At 33.9% G+C, this 13,091-nt stretch overlaps 2 protein-coding genes across 2 annotated transcripts; one reads left to right on the top strand and one right to left on the bottom strand.

Moving 5' to 3' along the window:
• The first annotated feature begins 725 nt into the window (after positions 1–725).
• LOC122605892 (protein LIKE COV 1-like) lies at positions 726–5,000 on the top strand. The gene is made up of 6 exons (XM_043778849.1): positions 726–906; positions 2,909–2,961; positions 3,114–3,223; positions 3,857–4,024; positions 4,263–4,487; positions 4,696–5,000. Exons 1-6 carry the CDS (start codon positions 748–750, stop codon positions 4,800–4,802), a joined length of 822 nt encoding a protein of 273 aa, XP_043634784.1. The 5' UTR covers positions 726–747; the 3' UTR covers positions 4,803–5,000.
• A 585-nt stretch (positions 5,001–5,585) lies between these two features.
• On the bottom strand, positions 5,586–12,144 carry LOC122605530 (ATP-dependent DNA helicase DDM1). The gene is made up of 16 exons (XM_043778487.1): positions 12,033–12,144; positions 11,743–11,830; positions 10,732–10,992; positions 10,547–10,636; positions 9,947–10,293; positions 9,672–9,861; positions 9,392–9,567; positions 9,129–9,186; positions 8,588–8,777; positions 7,821–7,916; positions 7,647–7,741; positions 6,908–7,027; positions 6,635–6,754; positions 6,445–6,543; positions 6,255–6,368; positions 5,586–6,160 (listed from the first exon to the last, which is right to left on the bottom strand). The coding sequence occupies exons 2-16, from the start codon at positions 11,809–11,811 to the stop codon at positions 5,918–5,920; spliced, it is 2,268 nt and encodes a 755-aa protein (XP_043634422.1). The 5' UTR covers positions 11,812–11,830; positions 12,033–12,144; the 3' UTR covers positions 5,586–5,917.
• Positions 12,145–13,091: the final 947 nt, after the last annotated feature.

Genomic DNA, 13,091 nt, shown 5'->3' on the forward strand with positions numbered 1-13,091 from the left:
CTGAAAAAGAAGAGAACTTTACCTTCAAATAGATTTGAATAATATCTCGATCAACAGACCTCTCCTCATAATTAGAGTTTGGTCGTACGATGATTATACTAGGGATTAGGTGTCCGACATATATATAGACACACAATGGAACAGTCTGGTATTCGCGGGCCCTACACCAATTCCGACCTGGCCCATTCACATTCACCAATATTAAAATACAAAAAAAAATAGAATAAGTGTTATGGTCAAATTTGGAATTGGAAAATATTACGAGTATATCATAATTTATACTATATTATAAAAAGAATAACTTTTTTGGTAATATTGAAAATATGTGATATTTTTATTTGGCATCCTTTAAAATACTTTTAAATATATTACCTTCTTAACATTAATGATTAAATTACACTATCAATCATTTATGTTTTAAAATATGTCCATTAACCATTTACATTAATTATATACACAACTCAATATCGCTCCATCACCAACCGTCACCGCCATGACTATCGTCTCATCGCACGGGTATCGTGGTAGTTTGTTTTGATATATATCTTTAATAAATAAATATTTATTAAATTCATATATAATGAGGTCAAAAGTAACACGTGAAAGATGACTATTTAGATAGTTTAGGGACTAATGATGCAACATACGCAAACACATATACAAAACAACGTTAATTATTATTATTATCATAAATAATAGAGTATTAATTAAGGTGTTGCATAGTCGTGGATCGCGCATGAAAGAAAAATGGGGGGAACAAGAGAGAAAGATAGAGATGCAGAACGTCTTATACCACTTACCAAATTAGGCGGAGGAGGGTTCTCAGAGATTGACGGTTGTGATGGCGATTCGTCGCCAGCCGAATCGTCATCGTGCTCTTCTCCTTCTCATAATTCCGGCAAAGAGGTCAAATCTCTTTAATTTTGTGTTTTATATATTACGTTGTTTGTTGTCTTCATTATGCATGATCCTCAAGAATTCCACCTATGTTTTGATATATGTAATCATTATAATGCGGTTAATATGAATTATATATGTACTAAAAATGTTAAGTGTTCCGTTTAATGTAACATAGTTTTATTGTATAACAAACGACGCCTAAGTAGCCAATGTCGTCGGATTTACACTGAGGTTTGATATGATATACGTGTAACATTCTTGTAGGATTGTTTACTATGATAGCTGGATTTGTAAAAATATGGTCACCTTGGTGATTAAAAACCTTTTGGTTTTTCAAAAGAGTGAAACACGTACATTTTACAAGCTAAATGAGTAAATATGTATTAAAAAGTATATGTAACACAAATTGAATGAAAGGAGAGCATTGTAGATGTACTCATGTACATTGCTATGGTATGTGTTGAACCTAAATGATTAGGGTGCGTTTAGTTCAAGAAAACTCTCTTGTTTTCCATTTTCATTTTCCAAGAAAACATGGAAAACAGGAAACGCGTTCAAATTGTAATTTTTTAGAAAAGTTTTTCTAGAAAATGAAAATTCTCTTTTCCAACTTTAGCACTAAAATTAAAAAACTGTTTTTTTCAGTTTTTGTTTTTACTTTTCTATTTTTTAAACCTTTTATAAACCTAAAATTAGAAAACAAGTGAATTTGAACATGTTTTCTACTTTTCTAAAATGAAAACATGAAAACTCCATCTTTTATTTTGAACGCGTTTTCAAAATTTTCAAGGGTTTTTTAGAAATGAAAAACCTTCTCATTTTCTAGAAAACCAAAAAATGGAAAACTTAAAAACATTTTTTTCCAACTAAACGCGCCCTTAGTACCTTGGTATATATAGAAAATGTAGAATCATGTTTTTTTGGCTTAGTAAAAAGACCAGTTAGAATTACATTAAGGCTAAAGCCATTAGATTGATACATTGAAGATAATTTGAAAGAAAAAAAAAACCCTATAAGAGTACAAACATATTCCATGTTTATACACACACATTATTTTGAAGTTGTGGGAGTTGAGGGTATGAAATAGATGATCATGATGTCTAAATTTGCATGATAAAAGTGAACCAGCAAAAGTGCAAATGTAGCTTTTTGAAGAACCTGAACCAGACCCGAATTTCACCCGCCTAAAACACACACACAAAAATAATGACAAATGTAGAATCCTGTATAAGTGTATATATATGATGCAACTCCAAGCTAAACTTTAAGGAGGGAACAAAGAATCTATTTTCCTATTGGTATGAATTATAGTTTCTTGTGAAAGTTTTGTCATATTTATATTGCTACAATTACTACGGAAAAGGAAAATAGTTAGATCAGCAGGATTGATGAAAATTGTACTAGACTACTAGAAGTTATTAGGGTTGATATTAGATCTTAATGATGGAAGCATCTTATAACATGGGATGTCAATAGCATCGCAGATCGAGGTGTAACATAGGAGTTTTCTGCATGTCTATAGATAACATCTTCATCATAATTTACTTTAGTAGAGTATGGTTATGCAATGTTCTGGATCGAGGATTTACTGATGCTTTGAAGGAACCAGAGGATCAGCTCATCCATCTTTGTGTATTTTTGATACGTATAGTTTAATACATTCAAGTATCATCTTAGGGAATTTTTTATATAAGCACTTCACTTGAATGTTTGGGTTTCCCAATGGCCCAATTTATATAGATCTTACATTAGTCTAGTTTCCATGGTAGAAAGCTTACGAAACACATAAATAGACAGGATTAGAACCCTTGAAATTGAAAAGTTTCCGTGAACAAACTGATCGAAGACCAAAGTTTTCATTTTTCTCACATAAAACTGTATAATGGAAGTACCCTATGCTCAGTTGCAGCACATAAAAAAACTTATCTACTTGCTCAATAAGCCCACTATGCTCTTTAAGATATAATATCAAGAAAGGTTTAAATATATTACTTCTTTCTATGTGCAGGCATTTGTCAAAGTCATTCGCAGTTGGGCTTCCAAAAAATTCATGACGGGATGGTTTGTTCTCATATCCTACCAATTTCATAGCCTTATCATTTTATCATCATGCCAATTTTTAGCCATCCATATCATTATGCCAGAAGCACTGTTCTTTTTCGCTATGCTAGCAGATATGTTTGGACTATCACTAAAAGCTGTTTATTTTGCAGTGTCATTTTATTTCCTATAGCCATCACATTTTACGTGACTTGGTGGTTCATTCATTTTGTGGATGGATTCTTCTCCCCAATCTATCATGTTCTTGGAATTAATACATTTGGTTAGTGCATTGGCTTTAGTATTTGCTTTAGTCTTGGCACACAATGCGTTTGAATGCATCAACTTGTCTATATCACATCTGAATAATTAATAGGTTGATTTTGATTACCAGTCAAACCAACTCAAGTAGATTCAATGTCCTGCAACCTAAACATCCACTTCGTTAAAAAATAGATCAATTTTCCTCATTCACAGAAAATCTAGAAAAAAGAAGACCATCATATATTAAAGTGTCCATTTTAAAGATGTTGTATTCATGCTTCTTGCCTGGGGGCTGATTGTTAGGGAAGGGTCAATCAGTTCCACAGAACCACTGGGTCAGGGTTACTCTGCCGATGTAAACCTTTTGATAGAAAATAAAAAAACACAAGACCTGCAAATAGAGAGCAGAGAAAGAAGAAAAATTGGCGCCACAACCTAATGTCAAGGTGAATTTACAAATGTTGAGTTTTTGCAGCAGGGTTATGTGCACATAGTAACATTAGATAAGTTTTCATTCAGTTCATTCAGGCCAAGCAGTAAAAAACTTAAAAGTGGTCAACTACTTAACTGTCAAATCAAGATGCAAGACACAAAACTATGATAGGAATACCATATGATTTGTTTTCACTCAATGTCGTCGTCTTCTTCTCAGGCCTCGGATTCTTCACATCTATTGGTTTTATCTTTTTGGTTGGTGTGTTCATGTCATCATGGTTAGGCGCCTCTCTGCTCAGCTTAGGGGAGTTTATAATACAGAGGATGCCTTTCATGAGCTACATTTACACTGCCTCCAAACAAATTAGTTCAGCAATTTCCCCTGGTAATTCACTCATTTGATCAAACTTCAACCTGTAAATAACGTTTGGCTGTTCTACAAATGGGTCAAAATATGAAATTGTTCAAAAAAGGTTAAAGTCGGTAACACATTTTATCTGAAGAACTATAATTCTTTGACCCATACAAAAACTTACCCGTTTTGACATCCGCCCCAATATACTGTTTTGTCACCTTTAGTAAAAAAGAAAAGTTATTGACAACTTAAATTTTAAGTGGTCCAGGTGAAGGTTCACAAGCGTTTAAAGAAGTAGCGATTATAAGGCATCCAAGTGCTGGAGAATACGCATTTGGATTCATAACATCAACTGTTATATTGCGTAAGAATACAGGGGCTGAGGAGTTATGTTGCATCTATGTGCCAACCAATAACCTTTATATCGGAGAGATAGTTCTTGTCAATTCAAAAGATGTTATGAAGCCTAACATCTCAGTTCGAGAAGGTATAGGTAAGTACTTTAAACCAAACCTTCAAATTGAAATTATCTTTTACTTCACCATTAGTTATATAGCAGGTTCATTGTGCACTCAAAATAGAATAAGTGTGTGAGTATTTGTTCACAAAAGTAAAAATAAATGGAGTTGACTTAATACACAAAAAGGATAGTAGAGGCGTAACTAAACTTAGTTGACATTAATTTTTTGACTAACGTACAGAGATTGTAATATCGGGAGGCATGTCGATGCCAGAGATGTTAACCACGCTGGATTCTAAAACAACATTGGCTCCAAGAAGTGGAAAGTATGCTGTTCCAAAAGTATGATACAAATGTGTATCCTTTTTGATCCAATTTAAAGCCATGTTCAGGTGTTTATACTCTTGAAAATGCAAGAATGGACTAAATGGAACGATGAGAATACAAACTGGCTGTTTTTACTTTTAGGGTCTTTTTGGTTGTATAATTGGTTGTAAGTTGTAACTAGTAATTAGTAGCAACATTGTCACCTCCCTTTAAGATAGTATTGGGTACGGTTGTTTGTTGTTACTATTGTATTATTTGTAGAACAATAGGAAAAAATTAAATAAATAAGACGACATTTTCTTGGTTTTTTTTTTTTCATCCGGTTTTATGATTAGAGTTTAGTTTAGTTTTAACTTTTAACCACAGCTACAATTAATAAACTCTCTTGGAACGAAAAAAATATAAAATAGATTATACTAGGGATCTAATGACGGGAGAACATGGGTCGCAGGCCAGATGAGTTTCATTATATAGCCACAGTCTAGCTTAGAGCCAGCCTGACTAACATAGAAAGATCCTACTCATTAGGGACGTGTAAAACCACTTAAAATTTTAAGATTCAGTGTATAGTCATGATAGAAGGTGATAGGACATACGAGACGAAGTAATGCACAATTCGGTCAATGAACCTTCATGCTATATCAGAGTGGCACTTAATAATATTGCAGATTTTTTTATGTAAAATGCACTTTAAATGTAACAGTAGAAATGACATTCTTTCAAGTAAAACCTTTATTTAGTTACACATTTTGATCATTGATTTTTACGTTAGTACACAATCAAAATGAGACAAATGGAGTATAATTAGAATAAAACAAAACAAAATAAACTAATATACACGAGTGGCATTAATATCATTAATATTAAAACTAATGTCAACCCCACGAGATATCTATAACACTTCCTGTTCTGCCCATTCTCTCTAAAACATGTTTGCCAAAAGTGTCAATTACATAAAGCTTGCTAGTGATAACTGATAATCTGATTATACACCCAAAATCCCATTCTTACCAAAAAACAGGAAGCATGCCAACAAAAGCGCAAAATTCCCCCCACAGGGCAGGCCAGATCCCACATATAGCAAACTAAAAAGAAACTAACAGGGCAAAACGGTGAAGAAGTGTTGGTTCTTCAGCTTAATTGTTAACAGTTGAGAGCATCCCTCCACTAGCTGTGGGTATGACCACCTCCCAACCAGGGCCTTTAAGTGGAAGTGTGCAGGTCAAGAAGTCTGGTTTTCCATCTGCCTTTACTGGCCCGGCAGCAATCAGATCGCTTCTGTCCAACACCTTCTCAAGATCCTCATCGCTGATATCCGTCTGTATCCTTTTGTCTTCTGGATCGTCGTCATCTCTTAGAAGAGATAACATGTCCTCTTCCTAAATATATATTAAATACCGAAATATGTAAGTCTACATAAAACATGTGTACATACAGTTTTTACATAAATCATATGTAGACACAGTTATATACCTCCAAGAAATCATTGCCACTTGACTTTGTTACCCTCTCCTGTTGAAATTGCCCTTTACCAATCACCACATGCTCAAGCCTCAACTTCCGAAAAGCTCTTTTCAACATTCGGCCCTGCAATTATCATTCAACATCAAACAATTTGCTCAAAGAAGATTAAAAACCACTAAAAAAAATACCTTCAAATTACCTCAACAGACAGGGCTGTTGCAAGCCTGTACACATGTACGGGTTTTGTCTGACCAATTCTATGGCATCTATCCATTGCCTGTAAATCCATTTGAGGATTCTGCAGCCCAAATGCATTACAATTGTTAATGCTTAAAAGGGGTATTGACTGAAAACAACAATATGATATAGATCTAAAGGGGATACTTTACCCAGTCACTGTCGTATAGTATGCAGGTATCAGCTGCTGTAAGATTGATTCCTAACCCACCAGCCCTTGTGCTCAGAAGGAATATTCTACAGTCACTATTCAGGTCATTGAACTCCTGGATCTGTAGTTTTAACAGAGCCACAGAAATGTTAACATATGATTGAGGTACTTTTACATTTTAAAAAATACTTCATACCCTTCTCGCTGAAGCCATTAAGAACTTATCTAACAATAAACACTTCAAAAAGTTTAATGATGTATATTATAGACTTACCTGTCGTCTTCTCTCCTCCAATTTTACACAGCCATCAATTCTGCATACTTCCATACCCTTCTCGCTGAAGTAGTAATGCATTACATCCAATATTTTAGTCCACTGGGAAAAAATTAGAACCTGTTGGCAAAGTCAAGCATCAGTAGAAAGATTGAAATGCGCACACACACATGTATAGTTATCATGATAACACAAGGTCATTAGTCGTGGAAAAGGGGAATAGCATTTTACCAGAAGTTTATTACAACCCTATGTACTTTTTCATCTGTCCCTCCAAACCATCGGAACTATTATTCATCAAAATAAGTCATTAATAGATGGGTTTGTGTCCCTTGAGTCATTATTAGATTTTTGTAAAAATTGATGGTTTCAAAAGTGATAAGTTTATAACGATAAGTTAAATTTATAAACAAATAAATTAGCGCTACAGGTAATGATAAAAATATATAATAATGACTGATTTCTTAGAGTTCTAAATGCCTCGAGGACAGTAACCTAATTGGATGAAAAATAGCTCAATAGTAATAAAAAACTAAATAGGAGTGAAGTAATGAACCCTTTTACTAAATGAATCTATATTTGATATAATCATTTTAAAGCCTTTGGGCGCCAAAAGCCCAGATTGTTAATGCAATTGCTGTTCATAAAAAATGATTTTATATTTCCCTAAAAGATAAACATACAAGTCACGGCCAATACACTTAGTGGTACAAAATATCAAGATAAAAAGTATCTTTACTTTATGCTTGCGGGGTAACAACTTTTGCAACAATTTTTCCAGCAACTGAAACTTTCCACATTGTTCAACTATCTGTTCCACAGGTGGATAAAAACCTGCAGAAAATAATATAAATTGCTTCAATATTTCATAATAGCCATTCATATATAGTTATGAGTGTTAGATGGCACATACAAGAACCCTCAAAATCTGCCTCTAAGAGGTCAGGATGGTTGCAATTTTTCCGAAGCTGAATCATCAGATTATGGAGCCTTCCTTTTGTACCACGACCTGCATATTCTCACAGTATTTAAGCAATTAAACACTAAAACTAGAATTTAGTTTCAACATCTCATACTCTGACATAGTGACATATATTTAACTTTTTTTACTGCACATTTCACAATCCGATGTACACTTGAGATGACAAAAAGATAAGTTGGGCAGATCGGTTAAACGTCAAATCAGGTAGATTGTTAGCATTGGCTTGGATCGGCGGATCACGTATGGACAAACCACAAAAACTTTATTTGATAAAAATTACTATATAATCCAACGTTTATAATATAATAACTTTGAATATGTTTACATATTTGGATACAATTTGAATGGTTCAGATCCATTTGACCTGTTCATTTTTTAATTAAAAATCTTAAGCTGAACTCAAATGACCCGTAAGAGATAAACAATAATTAAAAGCAGCCCATTAATTTGTGTTGTAAATTTTGGCACATCTAATTGGTACTGTAAATTAATAAACCTTGTCACCACCTAAAATTTCCATACTATCTTTCCAATTCCTTTAATATTTTACCTTTAAGATTGCCTATTTCCTCTCTTGGTAATTGCAATCCAGAATACAGGCAAGTGTTCACACTTATAATCTACTTTAGTGCCATTATTACTAAATTATATTGTCGCTGAGATGTACTATCAAACTAATAAAAACAAAAAGTGATTACCGGTATCCAATTTCTCTCGCAGATGGTCTTCCAGAGACTTGTTGACTAGATGTTCTTGATAGTTCTTTTGATGATCGGTAAGAGTGGCATATAGTATAATCTCTTTCTTGCGAGGAAGCATAAGCTCGACATCCTCTTTCATTCTTCGCAGTAAAAAAGGGCGCAGGATAGCATGCAACTTTGCTACAACCTGAAATTAATTATATATCAACCTTATAAACTTTTTATATAAATTATAAATGAGAGATGGGATTGAAAAAGCAGCAAAGTTGGATCAAGTGGTCAACACCCTTGTCTCTGGAGACAGAGGTCATGGGTTTTATCCTCATCCCTTGCAAGGCCGGAGGTCTTTTTCTATCTTTAGATAGAACCTGGAAGCAGCCTCTCTACACCGTCGTGGTAGGGGTAAGGCTGTCTACATCTTAACCTCCCCCATACACCGTCGAGGTATTGGGACCCAAAACCCGTGGAAGACGGCATTGGGTGTTACTTACTTTTTCTAGAGATGGGATTGAAACTAATTATCTATGCTTGTACATACTTGTGCTTTTCTCCCTTCTTCCGCTTCTTCACTGTTGGACTTTCCAGAAAAATCAAACCTGAATATAGATAATAATAATATTAAGTACATATGAAAAAACAAAAAACACTCTTCCCGTCTGTTTCAGTAGCATGTATGCAAATAGAAAGTCATGCGAGACAAACTAAATAACACTTGGTGATATGCATAGCAAATAACGAACATCATGCATATATTGCTGGTTCTTTACACATGGCAGAGTTTTCAGATAGAGATGCATTTACCATGATTCAAATTCCTCATGGGATGAGAATATATCAGGCAAGATGAAGTTCAGCAGTGACCAAAGTTCTGCCAGATTGTTTTGCAGAGGTGTACCAGTCAGCAAAAGCTTGTTTTCAACATGCATCCACTTTAATTCTCTCAATAACTTACATTTAGAGTTTTTCAATCTGTGACCCTGTGAGTGATAAAAAAAGGTTGATGGTTAAGACAGACATACTCTATAAAGTGAAAACAAAATGTGTAGCACAGCCAATAAAAATCAGCTAAGTTTATAAGCACCTCATCAACCACGAGATATTTCCAATTGTAATGCCTCAAAAATTTCTTAGCATCATACATCGCTATTTCATATGAGGTGATGACAATGGGAAACTTTGGGCCTACTGTTTTCGGCATGTGCTTTCTCCTTATTTCATCCCTTTCACTTTTACTACCATGGTAGATAACGGCATTCATGGAGGGCACAAACCTTCACAAACAGAAAAAGATGAGAGTTTACAATAAAAGTGATGAGTAAACAAATAATGTATTGCTGGTAAAACAAAAAAGAATACCTTGATATCTCATTAAACCAGTTTGACAAAGTAGACAAAGGGGCGATAACCAAGTACGGCCCGTCTAAGCCCTTCCCTTTAAGATGTGCAAGGAAACCAATGGTTTGGATTGTCTTGCCAAGCCCCATTTGGTCAGCAAGAATTCCGTTAAGCCCGTTTTGCCAGAGTGAGATTAGCCATTTGACCCCTTTAAGTTGATAAGGTTTTAACTGTCCACCAGTCAACAAAGGAACAAGCTCAGCCTGCTCTTTTGCAGTTCTTTCTTCCCTACTGAGGTTCAGATCTTTAGTGGGGTCGCCTTCTTCAGATCGAGTTAGCATGGCCGCAACAGCTTTCTTGGCCCTCCTCTGCAAACGTTGCAATATGATCATGAGACATAACATCACAATTAACAATATCAATTCAGTATATAAGAGATATAACATCAAAGTTACACACCTATGCCCAAAAAACAACAATCAGACATCAAAGATACATGTATGTCATATGAACACTTAAGTTTATAAGAAAAAAAAATGAAATTTGATACCACTGTAAGCAAAATCGTTTTAACATGTAATCAAAAGTGCAAGTATGCAAGGAAACAAGATAAATCATTACCGTGTTGACAGTTGAGGCAGCTTTTCTTTTTTTACCTCCTCGGCCTTTCTTCGGCTCCTCCTCATCATTAACATCTTCTGCCACCCCATTCTACGAACACAATTAAGAAAATGTCAGCAACATAAATATTTAGAACAAAAGAATTTAAAAAAATAAAAAGAAAGATTTTATTGGAGTGAATTTACATTAGTGATCTCATCCATTTTCTCCAACAAAAACTCAGAGTAAAGCTGAGTCTGAGTAAGAAGCTCATCCAGTTTTGTATATTGTGTGTCGTTCAAGTTGGGTGCTTCCGTTTGCACGGTGTCTTCTTCCTGTTGCCTTTGTTGTTCAAGTTTAGCTTCCTCCTCTGCCATTGCATCTGATATGAGGAAAGAGTCCCCATTTTTGGCATCAATAATTGATTCCTCTTCAACCTTCACCCCATCTTTCTCCTTGCCAATGTCCTTAAGAATATGTAACAAAGTACTATTTAAAAAATTAACCACAAGACTGAAACTTTAAAACAGAATGCATAGAAACTTCTAAAACAAACAAATTAATCAGCCATCCATTCATAGAGTAGACCTTATCATATAACATCACCATCGACACTCTTATTTCAATATAATTACCCGATTTGACTATTTTCTAAGCAGATTCGTCAGTACTACATTTACCTTTTATCGATATTTAAGTAAAACTAAAACAGAGTATGCAGCATGAAAGACTTCATTTGACATTATATACACAAAACAAATTACATGAAATCACAATGTAATTGCATTCTGGTCATACCACTTACCATAGTTCCGATTTAACCATTAAAAGTCCATTTCGTACGGGTTACTTTTCTTAAAATTAAGTCAAACCAATATATCAAACATAGACAGGTTCATATGAGAGCTACAAAAGGCTAAAACACACACACACACACAAAAAGAGAAAAGACCCTAAAATAAATTAGAGACAAACAAGATTCAGAGCTTTTATAGCTTCATACAATATCCCCATATTGAAACCAAAACCCTAAATGTGTATAACACTTCCATACATATACATACATATGTGTGTGTGTGTATATATATCACACTATACTGTACTAGTATAACTATAAAATATGAATGCACACACATACCAGAAAGCCCCAAAAATACAAACTTTTAAATTATTCTTAAAAAAGCAAATAAAAAATAGTGTAAAATAAAGTAAGAAACCTCTTCTTTAAGCACTGAAGTAGGCGAATCTGCCAAGGGATCTTCCGTGACGTCATTTTTCGGCACCATTTTTCTCTCACTCAAAACCCTAGAAATTTTATTAAACTTTCAGACTTACAGCACAAAACTATTTAGCACACACAAAAAAAATAAAATGTAATAATATCTGAAACAACAACTAGAATAAATCAAAAAAAATTTAATTTTAAAATAATTGGATAAATATATATATATATGTATATATCAAAAAATGAAAAAGAATGTATTAAAAATTAGGGGAAAGAACATACTTTGATTTCAACGTGGTGGAGGAAGAGTGGGTGGAAGATAGAGAGGTGGTGTTTTCCGATGAAAATGAAGAGTGGGAATAAATGGTTTATTTAAACGGATGATGAAAATGGCAGGCTTTTTCTTTTTTAATTTAATTTTGGTAGGAATTAAATTAATTTTATTAAAATTAATGGGGGATTGTGGTGTCTGATGGAGAGAATGGGCGGGAAAGTTGAAATTACTTTATGCTCCCTTGATTTCGGGTGGAATTACAGTGTGGTATATCACTGATATTTTTGAAATTCGTCCCATTAATCGAGAGAACTATGTATTAGCCTATGGGTTTATGTATGTAATTAGCACAAACTTTAAATTTAAATAGTATTATGACCCATTACTTTGTCCTGAATTGCCATTGTTTTGTTACAAATTAATTTTTTATAAAGGTAATGGTCAATCCTCCTAAATTATTAGCCTAAAAGTCTTTTTAATTAATAAGATTGTGACATGTGAAAAATCAGGAGGTGAGATTAGAAAAGAGAATTAGTGGATTCCATGTGTTAACAAGTGGATATATTAGGAGAATTTTTAGGAGGATTGGTTAAGAGGGTTCATCATTTTCCTTTTTATAAACGAGAGAAAGTCTCTGAACGTTGCGGTAGTGAGATGATGGGGTGATAGGTCATAGAGTGTGACAGGTCATAAAAGGTGATAGGTCATAAGTGTGATAACAAATGACTTAGTTGTACGGGTTCCGCCCTCGGATTTAAAAATTTATCGAATGTATATCGAATGACATCTCTAATAAAAAGAGAATTAAATTTTAGGAACACCCATATAGTTTTTATAATTTATCGATATACGGTTTTTTGAGATAAAAGGTTTTGAATGAATTACATAAATAAAATGATTTATGGGGGTGTGAAAAAAAGAGTGATTGAGATTTGAGATTAGAGATAAAAATGAATGCTTGAGATTTCTTCTAAATATATTATGAATAAATGATAGGGATACTTTGGGGTTTTCAACTACTTAAAGTTTAAAAAATGGAGGGGGCAAATGTTTTATAATATAGTAGA

This window comes from Erigeron canadensis, chromosome 6 (assembly GCF_010389155.1).
Source record: "Erigeron canadensis isolate Cc75 chromosome 6, C_canadensis_v1, whole genome shotgun sequence".
NCBI classification, from domain to species: domain Eukaryota; kingdom Viridiplantae; phylum Streptophyta; class Magnoliopsida; order Asterales; family Asteraceae; genus Erigeron; species Erigeron canadensis.

Excerpts from the sequence above, each read along its gene's own strand:
- LOC122605892 (XM_043778849.1), top strand. The coding sequence starts at position 748 with ATGGGGGGAACAAGAGAGAAAGATAGAGATGCAGAACGTCTTATACCA. Across the intron at positions 2,962-3,113 it reads AAAAAATTCATGACGGGATG|TGTCATTTTATTTCCTATAG; the intron begins GTTTGTTCTCAT and ends TTTATTTTGCAG. Across the intron at positions 4,488-4,695 it reads CTCAGTTCGAGAAGGTATAG|AGATTGTAATATCGGGAGGC; the intron begins GTAAGTACTTTA and ends ACTAACGTACAG.
- LOC122605530 (XM_043778487.1), bottom strand. The coding sequence starts at position 11,811 with ATGGTGCCGAAAAATGACGTCACGGAAGATCCCTTGGCAGATTCGCCT. Across the intron at positions 8,778-9,128 it reads AAGAAGGGAGAAAAGCACAA|GTTGTAGCAAAGTTGCATGC; the intron begins GTATGTACAAGC and ends AATTAATTTCAG. Across the intron at positions 7,742-7,820 it reads GGCAGATTTTGAGGGTTCTT|GTTTTTATCCACCTGTGGAA; the intron begins GTATGTGCCATC and ends TATTTTCTGCAG.